Source organism: Oncorhynchus keta, unplaced genomic scaffold (genome assembly GCF_023373465.1).
Source record: "Oncorhynchus keta strain PuntledgeMale-10-30-2019 unplaced genomic scaffold, Oket_V2 Un_contig_24352_pilon_pilon, whole genome shotgun sequence".
Classification (NCBI taxonomy): Eukaryota; Metazoa; Chordata; class Actinopteri; order Salmoniformes; family Salmonidae; genus Oncorhynchus; species Oncorhynchus keta.
This window is the reverse complement of record NW_026283855.1, coordinates 32,501-56,473: the sequence shown is the minus strand read 5'-3', so window position 1 is coordinate 56,473 and position 23,973 is coordinate 32,501. Positions and strand designations below refer to the sequence as shown.

Genomic DNA, 23,973 nt, shown 5'->3' with positions numbered 1-23,973 from the left:
ACATGTTGTTAGTGTGTTACCATTAGGAACCCATGTAACTAGCTTGTCTGACATGTTGTTAGTGTTTACCATTAGGAACCCATGTAACTAGCTTGTCTGACATGTTGTTAGTGTGTTACCATTAGGAACCCATGTAACTAGCTTGTCTGACATGTTGTTAGTGTGTTACCATTAGGAACCCATGTAACTAGCTTGTCTGACATGTTGTTAGTGTGTTACCATTAGGAACCCATGTAACTAGCTTGTCTGACATGTTGTTAGTGTGTTACCATTAGGAACCCATGTAACTAGCTTGTCTGACATGTTGTTAGTGTGTTACCATTAGGAACCCATGTAACTAGCTTGTCTGACATGTTTTTGTGTTACCATGATGTTGTTAGCTTGTGTTACCATTAGGAACCCATGTAACCATTATAAAACATGTTGTTAGTGTGTTACCATTAGGAACCCATGTAACTAGCTTGTCTGACATGTTGTTAGTGTGTTACCATTAGGAACCCATGTAACTAGCTTGTCTGACATGGTTAGTGTGTTACCATTAGGAACCCATGTAACTAGCTTGTCTGACATGCTGTTAGTGTGTTACCATTAGGAAACTTGTCTGATGTAGTGTGTTACCCGTAGCCCATGTAACTAGCTCTGACATGCTGTTAGTGTGTTACCATTAGGAACCCATGTAACTAGCTTGTCTGACATGCTGTTAGTGTGTTACCATTAGGAACCCATGTAACTAGCTTGTCTGACATGTTGTTAGTGTGTTACCATTAGGAACCCATGTAACTAGCTTGTCTGACATGTTGTTAGTGTGTTACCATTAGGAACCCATGTAACTAGCTTGTCTGACATGTTGTTAGTGTGTTACCATTAGTGTGTAACTAGCTGTCTGACATGTTGTTAGTGTGTTACCATTAGGAACCCATTTGTCTGACATGTTGTTAGTGTGTTACCATTAGGAAACCATGTAACTAGCTTGTCTGACATGTTGTTAGTGTGTTACCATTAGGAACCCATGTAACTAGCTCGTCTGACATGTTGTTAGTGTGTTACCATTAGGAACCCATGTAACTAGCTTGTCTGACATGTTGTTAGTGTGTTACCATTAGGAACCCATGTAACTAGCTTGTCTGACATGTTGTTAGTGTGTTACCATTAGGAACCCATGTAACTCATGTCTGACATGTTGTTAGTGTGTTACCATTAGGAACCCATGTAACTAGCTTGTCTGACATGTTGTTAGTGTGTTACCATTTGGAACCCATGTAACTAGCTTGTCTGACATGTTGTTAGTGTGTTACCATTAGGAACCCATGTAACTAGCTTGTCTGACATGTTGTTAGTGTGTTACCATTAGGAACCCATGTAACTAGCTTGTCTGACATGTTGTTAGTGTGTTACCATTAGGAACCCATGTAACTAGTTGTCTGACATGTTGTTAGTGTGTTACCATTAGGAACCCATGTAACTAGCTTGTCTGACATGTTGTTAGTGTGTTACCATTAGGAACCCATGTAACTAGCTTGTCTGACATGGTTTTGTGTTACCATTAGCCCATGTAACTAGCTTGTCTGACATGTTGTTAGTGTGTTACCATTAGGAACCCATGTAACTAGCTTGTCTGACATGTTGTTAGTGTGTTACCATTAGGAACCCATGTAACTAGCTTGTCTGACATGTTGTTAGTGTGTTACCATTAGGAACCCATGTAACTAGCTTGTCTGACATGCTGTTTTTTTGTGTTACCATTAGGAACCCATGTAACTAGCTTGTCTGACATGTTGTTAGTGTGTTACCATTAGGAACCCATAACTAGCATGTCTGACATGTTGTTAGTGTGTTACCATTAGGAACCCATGTAACTAGCTTGTCTGACATGTTGTTAGTGTGTTACCATTAGGAACCCATGTAACTAGCTTGTCTGACATGCTGTTAGTGTGTTACCATTAGGAACCCATGTAACTAGCTTGTCTGACATGTTGTTAGTGTGTTACCATTAGAACCCATGTAACTAGCATGTCTGACATGTTGTTAGTGTGTACCATTAGGAACCCATGTAACTAGCTTGTCTGACATGCGCGCTGCTGTTAGTGTGTTACCATTAGGAACCCATGTAACTAGCTTGTCTGACATGTTGTTAGTGTGTTACCATTAGGAACCCATGTAACTAGCTTGTCTGACATGTTGTTAGTGTGTTACCATTAGGAACCCATGTAACTAGCTTGTCTGACATGCTGTTAGTGTTACCATTAGGAACCCATCTGACATGTTGTTAGTGTGTTACCATTAGAACCCATGTAACTAGCTTGTCTGACATGTGTTAGTGTGTTACCATTAGAACCCATGTAACTAGCTTGTCTGACATGTTGTTAGTGTGTTACCATTAGGAACCCATGTAACTAGCTTGTCTGACATGCTGTTAGTGTGTTACCATTAGGAACCCATGTAACTAGCTTGTCTGACATGTTGTTAGTGTGTTACCATTAGGAACCCATGTAACTAGCTTGTCTGACATGCTGTTTTTGTGTTACCATTAGAACCCATGTAACTAGCTTGTCTGACATGTTGTTAGTGTGTTACCATTAGGAACCCATGTACAGCACATGTTGTTAGTGTGTTACCATTAGGAACCCATGTCTTTGTCTGACATGTTGTTAGTGTGTTACCATTCATGTAACTAGCTTGTCTGACATGTTGTTAGTGTGTTACCATTAGAACCCATGTAACTAGCTTGTTGGGTTAGTGTGTTACCATTAGAACCCATGTAACTAGCTTGTCTGACATGCTGTTAGTGACCATTAGAACCCATGTAACTAGCTTGTCTGACATGTTGTTAGTGTGTTACCATTAGAACCCATAACTAGTTTGTTCAAATTAGTGTAACTAGCTTGTCTGACATGTTGTTAGTGTGTTACCATTAGAACCCATGTAACTAGCTTGTCTGACATGTTGTTAACCATTAGGCTTGTCTGACATGTTGTTAGTGTGTTACCATTAGAACCCATGTAACTAGCTTGTCTGACATGTTGTTAGTGTGTTACCATTAGAACCCATGTAACTAGCTTGTCTGACATGTTGTTAGTGTGTTACCATTAGGAACCCATGTAACTAGCTTGTCTGACATGTTGTTAGCTGTGTTACCATTAGGAACCCATGTAACTAGCTTGTCTGACATGTTGTTAGTGTGTTACCATTAGGAACCCATGTAACTAGCTTGTCTGACATGTTGTTAGTGTGTTACCATTAGAACCCATGTAACTAGCATGTCTGACATGTTGTTAGTGTGTTACCATTGTCTGACATGTTGTTAACCATTAGGAACCCATGTAACTAGCATGTCTGACATGTTGTTAGTGTGTTACCATTAGAACCCATGTAACTAGCTTGTCTGACATGTTGTTAGTGTGTTACCATTAGAACCCATGTAACTAGCTTGTCTGACATGCTGTTAGTGTGTTACCAGGAACCCATGTAACTAGCTTGTCTGACATGTTGTTAGTGTTACCATTAGGAACCCATGTAACTAGCTTGTTGACATGTTAGTGTGTTACCATTAGGAACCCATGTAACTTGTCTGAGCTCCATTAGGAACCCATGTAACTAGCTTGTCTGACATGTTGTTAGTGTGTTACCATTAGGAACCCATGTAACTAGCTTGTCTGACATGTTGTTAGTTAGTGTTACCATTAGGAACATGTAACTAGCATGTCTGACATGCTGTTAGTGTGTTACCATTAGGAACCCATGTAACTAGCTTGTCTGACATGTTGTTAGTGTGTTACCATTAGGAACCCATGTAACTAGCTTGTCTGACATGTTGTTAGTGTGTTACCATTAGAAACCCATGTAACTAGCTTGTCTGACATGTTGTTAGTGTTACCATTAGAACCCATAATAACTAGCACATGTTGTTAGTGTTACCATTAGGAACCCATGTAACTAGCTTGTCTGACATGTTGTTAGTGTGTTACCATTAGGAACCCATGCTTGTCTGAATGTTAGTGTGTTACCATTGTGTAACTAGCTTGTCTGACATGTTGTTAGTGTGTTACCATTAGAACCCATGTAACTAGCTTGTCTGACATGTTGTTAGTGTGTTACCATTAGGAACCCATGTAACTAGCTTGTCTGACATGTTGTTAGTGTGTTACCATTAGAAACCCATGTAACTAGCTTGTCTGACATGTTGTTAGTGTGTTACCATTAGGAACCCATGTAACTAGCTTGTCTGACATGTTGTTAGTGTGTTACCATTAGGAACCCATGTAACTAGCTGTGTCTGACATGTAACTGTTAGTTGTTAGTTACCATTAGGAACCCATGTAACTAGCTTGTCTGACATGTTGTTAGTGTGTTACCATTAGGAACCCATGTAACTAGCTTGTCTGACATGTTGTTAGTGTGTTACCATTAGGAACCCATGTAACTAGCTTGTCTGACATGTTGTTAGTGTGTTACCATTAGGAACCCATGTAACTAGCTTGTCTGACATGTTGTTAGTGTGTTACCATTAGGAACCCATGTAACTAGCTTGTCTGACATGTTGTTAGTGTGTTACCATTAGAAACTAGCTTGTCTGACATGTTGTTAGTGTGTTACCATTAGCCATGTAACTAGCATGTCTGATGTTGTTAGTGTGTTACCATTAGGAACCCATGTAACTAGCATGTCTGACATGTTGTTAGTGTGTTACCATTAGGAACCCATGTAACTAGCTTGTCTGACATGCTGTTAGTGTGTTACCATTAGGAACCCATGTAACTAGCATGTCTGACATGTTGTTAGTGTGTTACCATTAGGAACCCATGTAACTAGCTCATCTGACATGCTGTTAGTGTGTTACCATTAGGAACCCATGTAACTAGCTTGTCTGACATGTTGTTAGTGTGTTACCATTAGAACCCATGTAACTAGCTCATCTGACATGCTGTTAGTGTGTTACCATTAGGAACCCATGTAACTAGCTCATCTGACATGCTGTTAGTGTTACCATTAGGAACCCATGTAACTAGCATGTCTGACATGCTGTTAGTGTGTTACCATTAGGAACCCATGTAACTAGCATGTCTGACATGTTGTTAGTGTGTTACCATTAGGAACCCATGTAACTAGCTTGTCTGACATGTTGTTAGTGTGTTACCATTAGGAACCCATGTAACTAGCTTGTCTGACATGTTGTTAGTGTGTTACCATTAGGAACCCATGTAAGCTTGTCTGAGCTGTTAGTGTGTTACATATATTGTTAGTGTGTTACCATTAGAACCCATGTAACTAGCATGTCTGACATGTTGTTAGTGTTTACCATTAGGAACCCATGTAACTAGCATGTCTGACATGTTGTTAGTGTGTTACCATTAGGAACCCATGTAACTAGCTCATCTGACATGTTGTTAGTGTGTTACCATTAGGAACCCATGTAACTAGCTCATCTGACATGCTGTTAGTGTGTTACCATTAGGAACCCATGTAACTAGCTCATCTGACATGCTGTTAGTGTGTTACCATTAGGAACCCATGTAACTAGCTCATCTGACATGCTGTTAGTGTGTTACCTGCAACATTATTAACCTATAATAACCTAACATTAATAAATAATAACCATAATAACCTGCAACATTAATAATAATCTTTTCCACGTCGTGTCGTCAGATGGAAACATTTAGAAGATGTTTGTTGTGTAAATGATGTGGAAGCGACATTATAGCAACATTGATCCAAACTAGCATAGCTGTCGTTGCTAGTAGTTTCCATGACCTTTGTGGTCCCCTGGAAGCGTTCCTTCCCCGCTGTGTGTTTTGTTGGTTCTGTTGGCACGGCAAGAACGCAGTACATCACATCACTCTGTTTATTTATCTACCAATGTTCTGCATGCACAGCTGAACTCAGTGTGTCTGTGTGTGTGTTTGGGAGAGAGATGAAGTGAGTGTGTGGGGTGTGCCGTCTGATTGTGTGCGTTATCGCAGAGAGAGAGAGAGTGTGTTTGTATGTATCAGATTGTGTGTTATCTCATGTGGGTTTACACACAACCCTCGTGTTGTATCTGCTTCTAATTTCATGGCTGAGTGCACATGCAGTGGGGGTAGGGGGCTCTAGGATTATGTGGGATTACGTAGTTCAGTCCGTAAATCACAGAGGTTCCACTTGGGTCATAGTCTGTGGCAGGTTTTTACATTATAAACATAGCACTGCCCTAACACAGATACATACAGACATTCCTGCTGTACACATGACCAGATACACACACGTGTACTCTATAACACACACACAGAGATGCATGCGCGCATTCACACACACACATTGATGAGGCATTTGCATGCTGTAAAAATGTTTACTCTAGAAAATGAGGCAATGAAAGCTGCGTTTTGTGGGCACGAATGCTTGATTAGGACATTACAAAAGCAGTGGTGAATTTCTCCACTCAATTTAGAGCCCTGGAACAAATGCAACAGTACAGCACTCTCTGCCCAAATGTCTTACTGGTGATTCACTGGGCTTTGTACAAGATGACTCAGTAGGTTGGGTATGATTCAGTCTGGAACGTGACTCATTTGATTCAGTTATGGATTATTGACTATAAAACAGTTCGAGTTTAACAGGAGAAAACTGAGGATGGATCAATAACATTGTAGTTACTCCACAATACTAAGCTAATTGACAGAGTGAAAACAAGGAAGCCTGTACAGAATAAAAATATTCCAAAACATGCATCCTGTTTGCAACAAGGCACTAAAGTAAAGCAATTCACTTTTTTGTAAGCGGAATGCAGCTAAGCACAGGTAAAATCCTAGAAGAAAACTTGGTTCTGTCTGGGAGATGAATTCACCTTTCAGCAGGACAATAACCTAACACACAAGGCCAAATGTTCCTGAGTGGTCGAGATACAGTTTTGACTTAAATCACCTTGAAAATCTATGGCAAGACCTGAAAATGGCTGTCTAGTAATGATCAACAACCAATTTGACAGAGCTTGAAGAATTTTGAAAATTTAATGGGCAAATGTTACACAATCCAGGAGTAGACAGCTCTTAGAGACTTACCAAGATAGATTCACAGCTGTAATCAATGCTAAAGGTGCTTCTACAAAGTATTGACTCAGGGGTGTGAATACTTATGTAAATTAAATATTTCTTAATTATTTTTTTCAATACATTTGCAAAAAAATATGTTTTTTTTTACTTGGGGTTCATTATGAGCTATTGTGTCAATTTAGGTCCTCTGTAGCTCAGTTGGTAGAGCATTCGCCAGGGTAGTGGGTTGATTCCCCGGACCACCCAGAATGTATGCACACATGACAAGTTAGATAAAAGCGCCAAATGGCATATATTATTATTTATTATATATTAATTTAATTCATTTGGAATTCAGGCTACATATAATCACACTACATTTAGAATCACTATACATATAGAATCACAATACATATAGAATCACTATACATATAGAATCACAATACATATAATCACACTACATATAGAATCACAATGCATAAATAATCACACATATAGAATCACAATGTATATAATCACACTACATATAGAATCACTATACATATAGAATCACAATGCATAAATAATCACACTACATATAGAATCACAATACATATATAATCACACTACATATAGAATCACTATACATATAGAATCACAATACATATATAATCACATTTAATTCATATAGAATCACAATACATATTAATCACACTACATATCACTATACATATAGAATCACAATACTACATATAGAGAATCACACTCACACACTACATTTATAGAATCATCTACTACATATACATATAGAATCACAATACATAAGAATCACAGTCATATAGAATCACACTACATAGAATCATATAGAATCACACTACATATAGAATCACAATGGTATATAATACATATAGAATCACAATACATATAGAATCACACTACATATAGAATCACTATAGAATCACAATACATAAGAATCACACTACATATAGAATCACACATACATATAGAATCACACTACATATAGAATCACACTACATATAGAATCACACATACATAATACATATATAATCACACTACATATAGAATCACAATACATATAGAATCACACTACATATATAATCACTATACATATAGAATCACAATAGAATCATATATAGAATCACACTACATATAGAATCACAATCACAATACATATATAATCACACTACATATAGAATCACAATACATATATAATCACACTACATATAGAATCACACATATACACAATACATTAGAATCATAATACATTTAGAATCACACTCAGCACCTAAATCTTGTGATAATATATATTGTGAGGTCCTTGGCAATTCCCAGCCCTAACAGACAAGTGATGCAGAAAATGTTGAATGGTTCAACACAGCTCAGAGTGAGAAATTATTCTCATTTAGTTCAGAAGTTATAGTTGTATCTGCAGACTGTTGCATATTAGGTTCATAATATCTGTGTGCTCTCAAAACACAGTCAACCACCTACCTTAAACAAAGCTGCCTAGTAATTCCCCCTCCTTTCAAGGGAAAGTAATCAGTTATTCCCAATAATGACCCTTCTCTCCCCAGAGGATGCAGTGGTATTCAGGTAACGACACAGTTTGTGTGTTGAGAAGTCATTTTTCACTCTGAAAATTGCAGAGTAGCATTTCTGACTAGGCTGAGTAAATGTCTGTCAGTGGCACACACACAACATGCACTCAATATTACACACACACACACACACACACACACACACACACACACACACACACACACACACACACACACACACACACACACACACACACACACACACACACACACACACACACACACACACACACACACACACACACACACACACACACACACGGAGACACAAAATGCCTGTCTGGAAATGAGTCTAATGACCATGAGAAAATCTAAACATCTCTGTCAGTAAGATGATTAATGAGACAGTTTACAATGTATATAATAGCGATGTGTTGAGAATGATGGAGGAAGACATTGCTTCTTCCTGTTGTTGCCGGAACGTTGCGGGAATGTTAGGAAGCCCATAAGGTAAAGTCATTAAGAAGACTTTCACACAAGTAACCCTTGTAACGGTCATGGTTGTGAACCATAAAAGGTTGTGGAGCATATCTGGGTTTAGAGGTTGTTGGTTTGGTCTAACCACAGAAATACTTGTAATGTGGGAGGGGAACGCTGGTTGAACACAGACAGGGACACTGGAACTGTTGTTGTGACTATGGTTTGACTATGGGTTACTGATAATATCCTGGGTTGACCTGTTGTTGTGACTATGGGTTACTGATAATATCCTGGGGTGACCTGTTGTTGTGACTATGGGTTACTGATAATATCCTGGGTTGACCTGTTGTTGTGACTATGGGTTACTGATAATATCCTGGGGTGACCTGTTGTTGTGACTATGGGTTACTGATAATATCCTGGGTGTGACCTGTTGTTGTGACTATGGGTTACTGATAATATCCTGGGGTGACCTGTTGTTGTGACTATGGGTTACTGATAATATCCTGGGGTGACCTGTTGTTGTGACTATGGATTACTGATAATATCCTGGGGTGACCTGTTGTTGTGACTATGGGTTACTGATAATATCCTGGGGTGACCTGTTGTTGTGACTATGGGTTACTGATAATATCCTGGGGTGACCTGTTGTTGTGACTATGGGTTACTGGTAATATCCTGGGGTGACCTGTTGTTGTGACTATGGGTTACTGATAATATCCTCCTGGGTGACCTGTTGTTGTGACTATGGGTTACTGATAATATCCTGGGGTGACCTGTTGTTGTGACTATGGGTTACTGATAATATCCTGGGGTGACCTGTTGTTGTGACTATGGGTTACTGATAATATCCTGGGGTGACCTGTTGTTGTGACTATGGGTTACTGATAATATCCTGGGGTGACCTGTTGTTGTGACTATGGGTTACTGATAATATCCTGGGGTGACCTGTTGTTGTGACTATGGGTTACTGATAATATCCTGGGGTGACCTGTTGTTGTGACTATGGGTTACTGATAATATCCTGGGGTGACCTGTTGTTGTGACTATGGGTTACTGATAATATCCTGGGGTGACCTGTTGTTGTGACTATGGGTTACTGGTAATATCCTGGGGTGACCTGTTGTTGTGACTATGGGTTACTGATAATATCCTGGGGTGACCTGTTGTTGTGACTATGGTTTGTTGTGACCTTGGGTTACTGATAATATCCTGGGGTGACCTGTTGTTGTGACTATGGGTTACTGATAATATCCTGGGGTGACCTGTTGTTGTGACTATGGGTTACTGATAATATCCTGGGGTGACCTGTTGTTGTGACTATGGTTTACTGATAATATCCTGGGGTGACCTGTTGTTGTGACTATGGGTTACTGATAATATCCTGGGGTGACCTGTTGTTGTGACTATGGGTTACTGATAATATCCTGGGGTGACCTGTTGTTGTGACTATGGGTTACTGATAATATCCTGGGGTGACCTGTTGTTGTGACTATGGTTTAGTGATAATATCCTGGGGTGACCTGTTGTTGTGACTATGGGTTACTGATAATATCCTCCTGTTGTTGTGACTCTGGGGTGACCTGTTGTTGTGACTATGGGTTACTGATAATATCCTGGGGTGACCTCTGGGGTGACCTGTTGTTGTGACTATGGGTTACTGATAATATCCTGGGGTGACCTGTTGTTGTGACTATGGGTTACTGATAATATCCTGGGGTGACCTGTTGTTGTGACTATGGGTTACTGGTAATATCCTGGGGTGACCTGTTGTTGTGACTATGGGTTACTGATAATATCCTCTCTCTGGGGTGACCTGTTGTTGTGACTATGGGTTACTGGTAATATCCTCTCTCTGGGGTGACCTGTTGTTGTGACTATGGGTTACTGGTAATATCCTGGGGTGACCTGTTGTTGTGACTATGGGTTACTGATAATATCCTGGGGTGACCTGTTGTTGTGACTATGGGTTACTGATAATATCCTGGGGTGACCTGTTGTTGTGACTATGGGTTACTGATAATATCCTGGGGTGACCTGTTGTTGTGACTATGGGTTACTGATAATATCCTGGGGTGACCTGTTGTTGTGACTATGGGTTACTGGTAATATCCTGGGGTGACCTGTTGTTGTGACTATGGGTTACTGATAATATCCTGGGGTGACCTGTTGTTGTGACTATGGGTTACTGATAATATCCTGGGGTGACCTGTTGTTGTGACTATGGGTTACTGATAATATCCTGGGGTGACCTGTTGTTGTGACTATGGGTTACTGATAATATCCTGGGGTGACCTGTTGTTGTGACTATGGGTTACTGATAATATCCTGGGGTGACCTGTTGTTGTGACTATGGGTTACTGATAATATCCTGGGGTGACCTGTTGTTGTGACTATGGGTTACTGATAATATCCTGGGGTGACCTGTTGTGTGACTATGGGTTACTGATAATATCCTGGGGTGACCTGTTGTTGTGACTATGGGTTACTGATAATATCCTGGGGTGACCTGTGACCTGTTGTTGTGACTATGGGTTACTGATAATATCCTGGGGTGACCTGTTGTTGTGACTATGGGTTACTGATAATATCCTGGGGTGACCTGTTGTTGTGACTATGGGTTACTGATAATATCCTGGGGTGACCTGTTGTTGTGACTATGGGTTACTGATAATATCCTGGGGTGACCTGTTGTTGTGACTATGGGTTACTGATAATATCCTGGGGTGACCTGTTGTTGTGACTATGGGTTACTGATAATATCCTGGGGTGACCTGTTGTTGTGACTATGGGTTACTGATAATATCCTGGGGTGACCTGTTGTTGTGACTATGGGTTACTGATAATATCCTGGGGTGACCTGTTGTTGTGACTATGGGTTACTGATAATATCCTGGGGTGACCTGTTGTTGTGACTATGGGTTACTGATAATATCCTGGGGTGACCTGTTGTTGTGACTATGGGTTACTGATAATATCCTGGGGTGACCTGTTGTTGTGACTATGGGTTACTGATAATATCCTGGGGTGACCTGTTGTTGTGACTATGGGTTACTGATAATATCCTGGGGTGACCTGTTGTTGTGACCTTGGGTTACTGATAATATCCTGGGGTGACCTGTTGTTGTGACTATGGATTAGTGATAATATCCTGGGGTGACCTGTTGTTGTGACTATGGGTTACTGATAATATCCTGGGGTGACCTGTTGTTGTGACTATGGGTTACTGATAATATCCTGGGGTGACCTGTTGTTGTGACTATGGGTTACTGTTAATATCCTCTCTCTGGGGTGACCTGTTGTTGTGACTATGGGTTACTGATAATATCCTGGGGTGACCTGTTGTTGTGACTATGGGTTACTGATAATATCCTGGGGTGACCTGTTGTTGTGACTATGGGTTACTGATAATATCCTGGGGTGACCTGTTGTTGTGACTATGGGTTACTGATAATATCCTGGGGTGACCTGTTGTTGTGACTATGGGTTACTGATAATATCCTGGGGTGACCTGTTGTTGTGACTATGGGTTACTGATAATATCCTGGGGTGACCTGTTGTTGTGACTATGGGTTACTGATAATATCCTGGGTTGACCTGTTGTTGTGACTATGGGTTACTGATAATATCCTGGGGTGACCTGTTGTTGTGACTATGGGTTACTGGTAATATCCTGGGGTGACCTGTTGTTGTGACTATGGGTTACTGATAATATCCTGGGGTGACCTGTTGTTGTGACTATGGGTTACTGGTAATATCCTGGGGTGACCTGTTGTTGTGACTATGGGTTACTGATAATATCCTGGGGTGACCTGTTGTTGTGACTATGGGTTACTGGTAATATCCTCTCTCTGGGGTGACCTGTTGTTGTGACTATGGGTTACTGGTAATATCCTGGGGTGACCTGTTGTTGTGACTATGGGTTACTGATAATATCCTGGGGTGACCTGTTGTTGTGACTATGGGTTACTGGTAATATCCTGGGGTGACCTGTTGTTGTGACTATGGGTGACCTGGGGTGACCTGTTGTTGTGACTATGGGTTACTGATAATATCCTGGGGTGACCTGTTGTTGTGACTATGGGTTACTGATAATATCCTGGGGTGACCTGTTGTTGTGACTATGGGTTACTGATAATATCCTGGGGTGACCTGTTGTTGTGACTATGGGTTACTGATAATATCCTGGGGTGACCTGTTGTTGTGACTATGGGTTACTGATAATATCCTGGGGTGACCTGTTGTTGTGACTATGGGTTACTGATAATATCCTGGGGTGACCTGTTGTTGGGGTGACCTGTGGGTTACTGATAATATCCTGGGGTGACCTGTTGTTGTGACTATGGATTAGTGATAATATCCTGGGGTGACCTGTTGTTGTGACTATGGGTTACTGATAATATCCTGGGTTGACCTGTTGTTGTGACCTTGGGTTACTGATAATATCCTGGGGTGACCTGTTGTTGTGACTATGGGTTACTGATAATATCCTGGGGTGACCTGTTGTTGTGACTATGGGTTACTGATAATATCCTGGGGTGACCTGTTGTTGTGACTATGGGTTACTGATAATATCCTGGGGTGACCTGTTGTTGTGACTATGGGTTACTGATAATATCCTGGGGTGACCTGTTGTTGTGACTATGGGTTACTGATAATATCCTGGGGTGACCTGTTGTTGTGACTATGGGTTACTGATAATATCCTGGGGTGACCTGTTGTTGTGACTATGGGTTACTGATAATATCCTGGGGTGACCTGTTGTTGTGACTATGGGTTACTGATAATATCCTGGGGTGACCTGTTGTTGTGACTATGGGTTACTGATAATATCCTGGGGTGACCTGTTGTTGTGACTATGGGTTACTGGTAATATCCTGGGGTGACCTGTTGTTGTGACTATGGGGTACTGATAATATCCTGGGGTGACCTGTTGTTGTGACTATGGGTTACTGATAATATCCTGGGGTGACCTGTTGTTGTGACTATGGGTTACTATAATAATACTGATAATATCCTGGGGTGACCTGTTGTTGTGACTATGGGTTACTGATAATATCCTGGGGTGACCTGTTGTTGTGACTATGGGTTACTGGTAATATCCTGGGGTGACCTGTTGTTGTGACTATGGGTTACTGATAATATCCTGGGGTGACCTGTTGTTGTGACTATGGGTTACTGGTAATATCCTCTCTCTGGGGTGACCTGTTGTTGTGACTATGGGTTACTGATAATATCCTGGGGTGACCTGTTGTTGTGACTATGGGTTACTGATAATATCCTCTCTCTGGGGTGACCTGTTGTTGTGACTATGGGTTACTGATAATATCCTGGGGTGACCTGTTGTTGTGACTATGGGTTACTGATAATATCCTGGGGTGACCTGTTGTTGTGACTATGGGTTACTGATAATATCCTGGGGTGACCTGTTGTTGTGACTATGGGTTACTGATAATATCCTGGGGTGACCTGTTGTTGTGACTATGGATTACTGATAATATCCTGGGGTGACCTGTTGTTGTGACTATGGGTTACTGATAATATCCTGGGGTGACCTGTTGTTGTGACTATGGGTTACTGATAATATCCTGGGGTGACCTTTTGTTGTGACTATATTAGTGATAATATCCTGGGGTGACCTGTTGTTGTGACTATGGGTTACTGATAATATCCTGGGGTGACCTGTTGTTGTGACTATGGGTTACTGATAATATCCTGTGGTGACCTGTTGTTGTGACTATGGGTTACTGATAATATCCTGGGGTGACCTGTTGTTGTGACTATGGGTTACTGATAATATCCTGGGGTGACCTGTTGTTGTGACTATGGGTTAGTGATAATATCCTGGGGTGACCTGTTGTTCTGACTATGGATTACTGATAATATCCTGGGGTGACCTGTTGTTGTGACTATGGGTTACTGATAATATCCTGGGGTGACCTGTTGTTGTGACTATGGGTTACTGATAATATCCTGGGGTGACCTGTTGTTGTGACTATGGGTTACTGGTAATATCCTGGGGTGACCTTTTGTTGTGACTATATTAGTGATAATATCCTCTCTCTGGGGTGACCTGTTGTTGTGACTATGGGTTACTGATAATATCCTGGGTTGACAGTAAAGTTTAACTCAAGGTTGATATCCTTCAAACCTGTCCAGTTAGATATCAATGACTTTTATCAGCCTTTACACAACATGGCTAGTTATTCCTGATCTGGCATTTCATTTTGACAGAGGAAGACCTTATGGTGGAAACAGATTCCACACTACGTTGGTGTAACTTTTGAGTGATTTACTCCGTGAATGGTTTCTTTATTATTTTCTCTTATCTGTTGAACTTTCATCCTTTAAAAAAATATTTTTGCCCCTTCCACTGTCCTGGCTTACTTATTAGCGAAGCAAGGAAATAAATACTATATGCTACTATACTAAATGTAATGTCTCATTGCTGTGAGGGACAGGGAAGCCTGAGCAGTTAGCATCCCTGAGACTAGAGGTGACTCTGTGCAGACGGAACATAAACCTTAGGTTTAGGATTTTTATTGACACAGAAGGTACGTATTTATTTTCTTAATGACCCGGGAAAGAGATGTGTGTGTGTGTATTAACCTGGAATGGGCTTTGTGTCTGTGTGTGTCTGTGTGTGTGTGTGTGTGTGTGTGTGTGTGTGTGTGTGTCAGTCAACTAAAGGTGTGTATTCCTCATCAATGAATCGTGCCTTCATCTTTTTAGCATGTGTGTACCCTACTGAACCCTGTAGAAGACTTACCAGAGGGCTAGAACATGAACTAATCCCATTCATTAGGGTTAGCATAAACAGTCTCCCAGCACTGGGACTATCCACATGCGCTGAGGCTGGGAGTCCAAATACCTTCAGTAAATTCAACCAGATGGATCACTACAGATCTGACGTGAATACACACACACTGACGGACGAACGGACGGACACACGCACAAACGTTTACGGATGGACAGGTGGACGGACACACACACACACACACACACACACACACACACACACACACACACACACACACACACACACACACACACACACACACACACACACACACACACACACACACACACACACACACACACACACACAGGGACACACACACACACACGGACAGGGACACACATGGAAACACACACGGACGGACGGGTCATTAGAGATCTGATGTGAACATGGGATGCATCCCAAATGGCACCATATGACCTCTGGGTCTACCTATGGGCCCTGGTCAAACAGAGTGTACTGTAGAGGGAACGGGGAGCATTTAGGACACAGTCATGGCCTAATTTAGCTCACAGGTGGCATTTCCTTCAGCAAAACTGAACGCCACTTCATTTCACAAGCAATTTACCACAGCAACGGGAACTGGAAACTCCTACTTCAGATTGCAGGAGCTTTCCAGTAGCGCCAACCACCAAGTCTTATTTATGCCTGGAGTGATCAAATCTGAAGTTGTTTTATGTTGCACCTACAGCACTTTAAGACAGCTGGAGCGCGCAGACATATTGTCCTCACTATGTCCTGTAGTTACCTCTGTATTCTAGAGCTACTTTGGTAGGCAGAATGTGGTAGCTCAGCTGATCAAGATAACTGCAGATAAGGTACTTAAACTAACGATTGAACTGCAATCAGCAAAACTGGACAAACTTAGGTTTGAAGTAGTTACTAGCATATTAACTGAATCGTTGCTTAATTTGCTTAGTTGTAGCTGTATATAATTACACAGATACAGTAAATGCTAGATGCTATGTGGACACTTAAAGATGGACTCCGCAGTACGGGGAAACAGGGCCACGGGCCCCACCACCACCACCACCACCACCACCACCACCACCACCACCACCACCAACACCACCACCACCACCACCACCACCACCACCACCACCACCACCACCAACACCACCACCACCACCACCACCACCACCACCACCACCACCACCACCACCACCACCACCACCACCACCACCACCACCACCACCAACACCACCACCACCACCACCACCACCACCACCACCACCACCACCACCACCACACCACCACCACCACCACCACCACCACCACCACCACCACCACCACCACCGTTGTTGTTGTTGCCGAGCTGAGGAGCGTCATGCAGCAAGGAAAACAAATAGCAGGACATACTGTGCTCTTCTGTTTCCACTAACTTCTTTGTTGTTGTAATATCTCAAACAGACATGGCTGTTACATCATTAAGGATTCCAGCTTTAACATGTGAGTGTTGTTTGTTTGAGAGTTTGAAACTGATCAAGTGTTTAAAAAAAAAGTTTTATGTTTATTGAACCTTTATTTAACTAGGCAAGTCAGTTAACAACAAATTCTTATTTACTACCCCAGGGTTTGGCAGGGTTAGAGTCCCTATGAGACAATCACGGTCAGTTGTGATACAGACTGGAATCAAACCAGGGTCAGTAGTGACACCTCTAGCACTGAGATGCAGTGTCTTAGACCGCTGTGCCACTCGGGAGCCCAAGTTGATGAGATGTTGATGAGGTGTTTGTCTCTCGTCTCCTGTCAGAAAGAGTGTTCCAACTTCATCCGAGTGCTCCAACCCTACAACTCCACCCACCTGTATATCTGTGGTACAGGGGCCTTCCACCCTATCTGTGCCTACCTGGAGATGGGCAAACGGGCAGAGGTAAGGGGCAACAACACACACACACACACACACCACCCCCTCTAACCTCCAATAGAATCTAAATTGCACCAAGACAAGGGACTAGATCATTATTTTCTGTTGTGACTATTTCCCACTCATTCAGTGTTTCTAATCAATGATTTCATTTGTGCAAAGTGGGGGGGGGGCTCATTACACAGGCCCACATTAACAAGCGGAAATCGTTCTCCCACACAACAGTTTAATCAATCATCTTGATAAGCAGATACAGCTTAATCAATGATCCCACACAGTGTAACTGTTCAACTGTGGAAAGGGGGGGAAATCACTATCTTGTCCTGCATTAATATAATGGGTTCTGTGTGTGTGTGTGTGTGTGTGTGTGTGTGTGTGTGTGTGTGTGTGTGTGTGTGTGTGTGTGTGTGTGTGTGTGTGTGTGTGTGTGTGTGTGTGTGTGTGTGTGTGTGTGTGTGTGTGTGTGTCCGTCCACCTGTCCATCCGTAAACGTGTGTCTGTGTGTATACCATGGTGCTATTTTACATAGATTGACGGGGTCTGTCAGTTATTAATATACATCTACAAGGTCAATAAGGTACAGCTCTACTCCACAGTACGTGTTTCTGGTCTCTAATGACACACTGTTACCCATCAAGTGCACTAATTTGACACACTATTCCCCATTTAGTGAACTTCTTGCAAACCATATTAGTGAACAACTTTTGTGTCATTTGCGTGTTGTTTTGGAATGTTCTAGATGGGTTTCCTACGGGCTATTCTTGAACACTGATCTTTCCCTTCAGGACAACATCTTTCGACTGGAGTCGTCCCACTTCGAGAACGGCCGGGGGAAAAGCCCCTACGACCCCAAGATGCTCTCTGCGTCCATCATGTTAGGTGAGTCCGACTCTAATCCCACTTGTGATTGGTTGAAGTTTGCCAGTGGACTTCCTGACACTTAACATCTCTAATCTCATTGGCTGCTTGTTGCTGACCCTGGTTTCTGGTTGGCAGATGGGGAGCTGTACTCTGGCACGTCGGCAGACTTCATGGGAAGGGACTTTGCCATCTTCCGCACCCTCGGGGAGCATCATCCTATCAGGACTGAGCAACATGACTCTAGATGGCTCAATGGTACAACACAGTGATTTAATATCTTCTTTATTTATTCTTTATTATACAGCTCGATCACATTAAAGCAAAAGCTATTTTCCAAGGGAGAAATCAAATAAGACACTTCTGATTAAATTGTATTTGCAGAAGTATAACTAATTGAAATGAACAAGAGGGAACCGTTGATGATATGACACAGTAGGCAACAACCTTTATTGGCTGAAATTATATGAATCAGCCCTTTTTATTGGTTGATAGGAGAGGGGGCTCTTGATAGTATAATATAGACATGATACACTTAATCCTTTAAAGCGCATCAAAGGAACCTTCTCATTGGTCAATTGGCGAGAGGACGCCATTCATTGGTTTAAATAGCTGTCGGACAGAGCTTAGTCCTATCTATAAGCCATGAGTGTCTCCGATGATTCCCATTCAAAGACAGACATAGATATCAGATCCCATTCATAAAGTCAGTGTGTGTATGAATGTGTGTGGCTGCTGGTGCTGGTGAGATTAGCCAGGGGTGGGAAGGAGAGGAGCCCTCACTCTGTCAGTCTGTCTGCATAGCCAAGGATTTAATGGCTGCCGCACAAAAGGTCAATTTATGTTTTTTTCCCCGGAGTCCATATTCTTTCCCATGGAGTTAATCCCCTCAGCTGTTTTCCGGCAGCGACGTCAAATTTCAACCCACCACCACCCCTTTACAGCCCCACCTCCCATTCACAGAACAGTGAACCCCCCAAACCCACTCCATGGTGATGAATGCCGTGACACATTCAGAAAGAGCGATTTACCCAAAAGGTAATCTTCTCACCTTAATCCTCCTGTTGTCTGTTAGCTTCTCCATCCACTGGCTCCGGATAAATCCTCTCTGGTTATTGTAATTTGGGGATTACCAGAATGGATTCTTTTCTATTCTAGACTCTAGACTAGTATGAATGGCAAGCATGGCGTTCCTACTTCAGAGAGAATCCTTAATGGCTATGTGAATAGGTATGCACTTCAGAAGGCTTCAGACCCTAGGTTGGCCAGACAGACTGTGGCAGACATTTATTTACACATCCTCCCGATCTGTTAACACTCCTAACTCGGGTTTATAGTTAAGCCCACGACCAATGAAATGGCCTTTGTGCAACATTAAATGTATTGAATGGCATGAGTGCAGCCGTTGTGGTGTGTGTGTGTGTGTGTGTGTGTGTGTTTGGTGGGGGTTGTGTGTGTGTGTGTGTGCATCCGTCTGCTCGCGCACTGTGCATTTATTAAATGGCTGTGTGTGTGTGCATCCGTCTGCTCGCGCACTGTGCATTTATTAAATGTCTGTGTGTGTGTGTGTGCATCCGTCTGCTCGCGCACTGTGCATTTATTAAATGTCTGTGTGTGTGTGCATCCGTCTGCTCGCGCACTGTGCATTTATTAAATGTCTGTGTGTGTGTGTGTGCATCCGTCTGCTCGCGCACTGTGCATTTATTAAATGTCTGTGTGTGTGTGTGTGCATCCGTCTGCTCGCGCACTGTGCATTTATTAAATGTCTGTGTGTGTGTGCATCCGTCTGCTCGCGCACTGTGCATTTATTAAATGTCTGTGTGTGCGTGCTTCCACACCTGCATTGCTTGCTGTTTGGGGTTTTAGGCTGGGTTTCTGTACAGCACTTTGAGATATCAGCTGATGTACGAAGGGCTATATAAATACATTTGATTTGATTTGATTTGATATCTGTGTTTGGGACTCCCATCCACATGGAGACAGTATAAATCTGGCAGCGTAATGGTCCTGCTTTGGCCATGGGTCTCCCTTTTCACGGCCACATCCTGTATTGTGTGAGTGTGTGTGTATATACAGTTGTGGCCAAATATATTCGCACCCTTGTGTGTGTGTGTGTCAGTGTGTGTGTGTGTGTGTGTGTGTGTGTGTGTGTGTGTGGAGCTTACCGTCACCATAACACTGCCCCGCTTGTTTCTCTCTCTAACTTAGTTGGGTTGGCGAAACGCCATCTCTCCTTTCCCGTGCCGACGCCTCCATGACTGACTGCTCCCAGATCAGTTTTCCGTAAAGAGCTCTATCCATTTAGCTGGGGATATTCAAGCCCTAGGCTCTTGGCTCAAGTCATTTAGGAGTTTGATTTCTTCGCACTCCGAAATCTGCAATCGATGTATTAGGGCTGTGTCCCAAATGGCACCCTATTCCCTATGTAGAAGTGCACTATATAGGGAATAGGGTGCCATTTGTTACACATTCTGAAGTGTATATTACATAGAATCAGAGTCATATGTGTTTGTTTGGAGGTGTCTTCTAAAAAGGGGTTATGGAGGACTGGAGGATGGAGGTGTCTTCTAATAGGGGTTATGGAGGACTGGAGGATGGAGGTGTCTTCTAATAGGGGTTATGGAGGACTGGAGGATGGAGGTGTCTTCTAATAGGGGTTATGGAGGACTGGAGGATGGAGGTGTCTTCTAATAGGGGTTATGGAGGACTGGAGGATGGAGGTGTCTTCTAATAGGGGTTATGGAGGACTGGAGGATGGAGGTGTCTTCTAATAGGGGTTATGGAGGACTGGAGGATGGAGGTGTCTTCTAATAGGGGTTATGGAGGACTGGAGGATGGAGGTGTCTTCTAATAGGGGTTATGAAGGACTGGAGGATGGAGGACATGGTGGAATTAAATAGCGGTTGGTTTAATGCGGATATGAGGGTTTCATGGTTAAGCCCTAGTGAAAATTAGTCATTGTTTGTTTATCAAGCTGGTGTTTGTTTGCGTGCTCATGTATCTGTGTTTGCACATATGTGTTTGAATGTTTTTTTTCATGTCTGTAAGCAGTTTGTGTGTGTGTGTGTGCGCGTGTGTGTTTGTACCCGTGTATTTGTTAACATGTGTGTGTGTGTATGTGTCAGACCCCAGGTTTGTAGGTGTAAACCTGATCCCAGAGAGTGACAACCCTGAGGATGATAAGATCTTCCTCTTCTTCAAAGAGAACGCCATGGATGGAGAACACACTGGCAAGGCCACTATTGCCCGCATAGGACAACTGTGTAAGGTAACAACACACACACAAACACACACACAAGCATCCCATGCACACACTGACATGCACAGACAGACACGCAAACACACATGGACGCATGGACACGCACACAAAACACACTGAAACAAACTAGCATGCACTCACACACACATCATGGATATATTAAACTCACACACAAGTCATGGACATGTTAAACTCTCACACACACAGTTCCATTCACAGGGACACAGAAATATGTCACATACACAGATGTTCCCCAGTATCAAAGCTGAATTCACACAAGTATTATATATTGTGGATTTTCATGCCTGTCTGTAGACTATCTGTGTGTGTAACGTATGTGTGTTTGTGTGTGTAAGGTGTGTGTGTATTGTGAGTGTGTGTAACGTGTGTGTTTGTGTGTGTAAGGTGTGTGTGTTTATTTGTGTGTGTAACGTGTGTGTGTGTGTTTGTGTGTGTCTGTCCCTGCAGAATGACCTGGGAGGTCACAGGAGTCTGGTCAATAAGTGGACCACCTTCCTCAAGGCCAGACTGACCTGCTCAGTGCCAGGCCTCAACGGCATCGACACACACTTCGACGAGCTGCGTAAGGAACTGTGTGTGTGTATGTGAGCCTCTCTGTGGGTACTTTCTACCCGAGAGGGGTACGTATGGTAGCATCGTTTCATTGAAACACTGTATGATGTTGGGATGGTTGTGCTAATGTCCCGATGTGGTTTCTATGTGTTTCAGAGGATGTCTTTCTGATGAGCTCCAAAGATCCTAAGAACCCAGTGATCTATGCTGTCTTCACAACTTCTAGGTAATGATCTAGATATTTATGATTCATAAAACCTACTGTGCCCTTGTGTGTATTCAATACTACTACTATTGATCATAGTACACATGTGCTATGTTTGCTCGGGGATCTGTACTGTATAACAGTGAAACCATTCTAGACAAATTACTAAAACACACAAAGCTCATATCTCTACTGTCCTCTCTCTCTCTCTGTTTCTGTAATCCCTAAACAATCCTTTAGAAAAATAATTTTTGCCTCCTTTAATCCTCTTCCAGGTGGCCAGACATCCCCTTGTTTTACCTCCTCCTCAGATTGAAAATCCCTTTAATCCTCTTCCAGGTGGCCAGACATCCCCTTGTTTTACCTCCTCCTCAGATTGAAAATCCCTTTAATCCTCTTCCAGGTGGCCAGACATCCCCTTGTTTTACCTCCTCCTCAGATTGAAAATCCCTTTAATCCTCTTCCAGGTGGCCAGACATCACCTTGTCTTACCTCCTCCTCAGATTGAAAATCCCTTTAATCCTCTTCCAGGTGACCAGACATCACCTTGTCTTACCTCCTCCTCAGATTGAAAATCCCTTTAATCCTCTTCCAGGTGGCCAGACATCACCTTGTTTTACCTCCTCCTCAGATTGAAAATCCCTTTAATCCTCTTCCAGGTGGCCAGACATCACCTTGTTTTACCTCCTCCTCAGATTGAAAATCCCTTTAATCCTCTTCCAGGTGGCCAGACATCACCTTGTCTTACCTCCTCCTCAGATTGAAAATCCCTTTAATCCTCTTCCAGGTGGCCAGACATCACCTTGTTTTACCTCCTCCTCAGATTGAAAATCCCTTTAATCCTCTTCCAGGTGGCCAGACATCACCTTGTTTTACCTCCTCCTCAGATTGAAAATCCCTTTAATCCTCTTCCAGGTGGCCAGACATCACCTTGTCTTACCTCCTCCTCAGATTGAAAATCCTCCTCCTCCAGACATCAGATTGAAAAATCCCTTTAATCCTCTTCCAGGTGGCCAGACATCCCTTGTCTTACCTCCTCCTCAGATTGAAAATCCCTTTAATCCTCTTCCAGGTGGCCAGACATCACCTTGTCTTACCTCCTCCTCAGATTGAAAATCCCTTTAATCCTCTTCCAGGTGGCCAGACATCCCCTTGTCTTACCTCCTCCTCAGATTGAAAATCCCTTTAATCCTCTTCCAGGTGGCCAGACATCACCTTGTCTTACCTCCTCCTCAGATTGAAAATCCCTTTAATCCTCTTCCAGGTGGCCAGACATCACCTTGTCTTACCTCTGTCCTCAGATTGAAAATCCCTTTAATCCTCTTCCAGGTGGCCAGACATCACCTTGTCTTACCTCCTCCTCAGATTGAAAATCCCTTTAATCACTCTTCCA

General features: G+C 42.5%; 1 protein-coding gene and 2 long non-coding RNA genes across 22 annotated transcripts in view; 1 reads left to right on the top strand and 2 right to left on the bottom strand.

Annotated features, from left to right (window-relative positions):
- LOC127922030 (semaphorin-3aa-like) overlaps nt 1-23,973 on the top strand; it is a 79,648-nt gene that overhangs the window by 38,696 nt on the left and 16,979 nt on the right. The window contains 6 exon segments of the mRNA XM_052505608.1: nt 17,572-17,691; nt 18,471-18,564; nt 18,682-18,801; nt 21,669-21,811; nt 22,271-22,385; nt 22,532-22,601. Of these exon segments, the coding sequence (XP_052361568.1) occupies nt 17,572-17,691; nt 18,471-18,564; nt 18,682-18,801; nt 21,669-21,811; nt 22,271-22,385; nt 22,532-22,601 (662 nt within the window).
- On the bottom strand, nt 9,252-15,664 carry LOC127922032 (uncharacterized). Of its 19 annotated transcripts, none has more exons than XR_008110247.1 (9): nt 14,090-14,521; nt 13,348-13,476; nt 12,967-13,009; nt 12,660-12,923; nt 12,138-12,223; nt 11,100-11,142; nt 10,836-10,927; nt 9,320-9,405; nt 9,259-9,276 (listed from the first exon to the last, which is right to left on the bottom strand). It is a non-coding gene; the product is annotated as an uncharacterized LOC127922032 (long non-coding RNA). The 19 variants fall into 19 exon arrangements; XR_008110252.1 differs by lacking the exon at nt 12,138-12,223 and adding an exon at nt 12,574-12,616 and having other exon boundaries at nt 12,746-12,923; XR_008110259.1 differs by lacking the exons at nt 12,138-12,223; nt 14,090-14,521 and adding exons at nt 14,831-14,873; nt 15,003-15,045; nt 15,093-15,664 and having other exon boundaries at nt 10,836-11,142; nt 12,660-13,009; nt 13,348-13,390.
- Nucleotides 22,924-23,973, bottom strand: part of LOC127922033 (uncharacterized) — a 1,501-nt gene continuing 451 nt past the window's right edge. The window contains exons 2-4 of one of the 2 annotated variants that reach the window (XR_008110267.1): nt 23,614-23,869; nt 23,191-23,520; nt 22,924-23,062 (exon numbers count right to left, since the gene is read on the bottom strand). This is a non-coding gene — a long non-coding RNA (uncharacterized LOC127922033). The remainder of the gene's footprint in view (nt 23,063-23,190; nt 23,521-23,613; nt 23,870-23,973) is intronic. The other variant, XR_008110266.1, reaches the window with a different exon arrangement.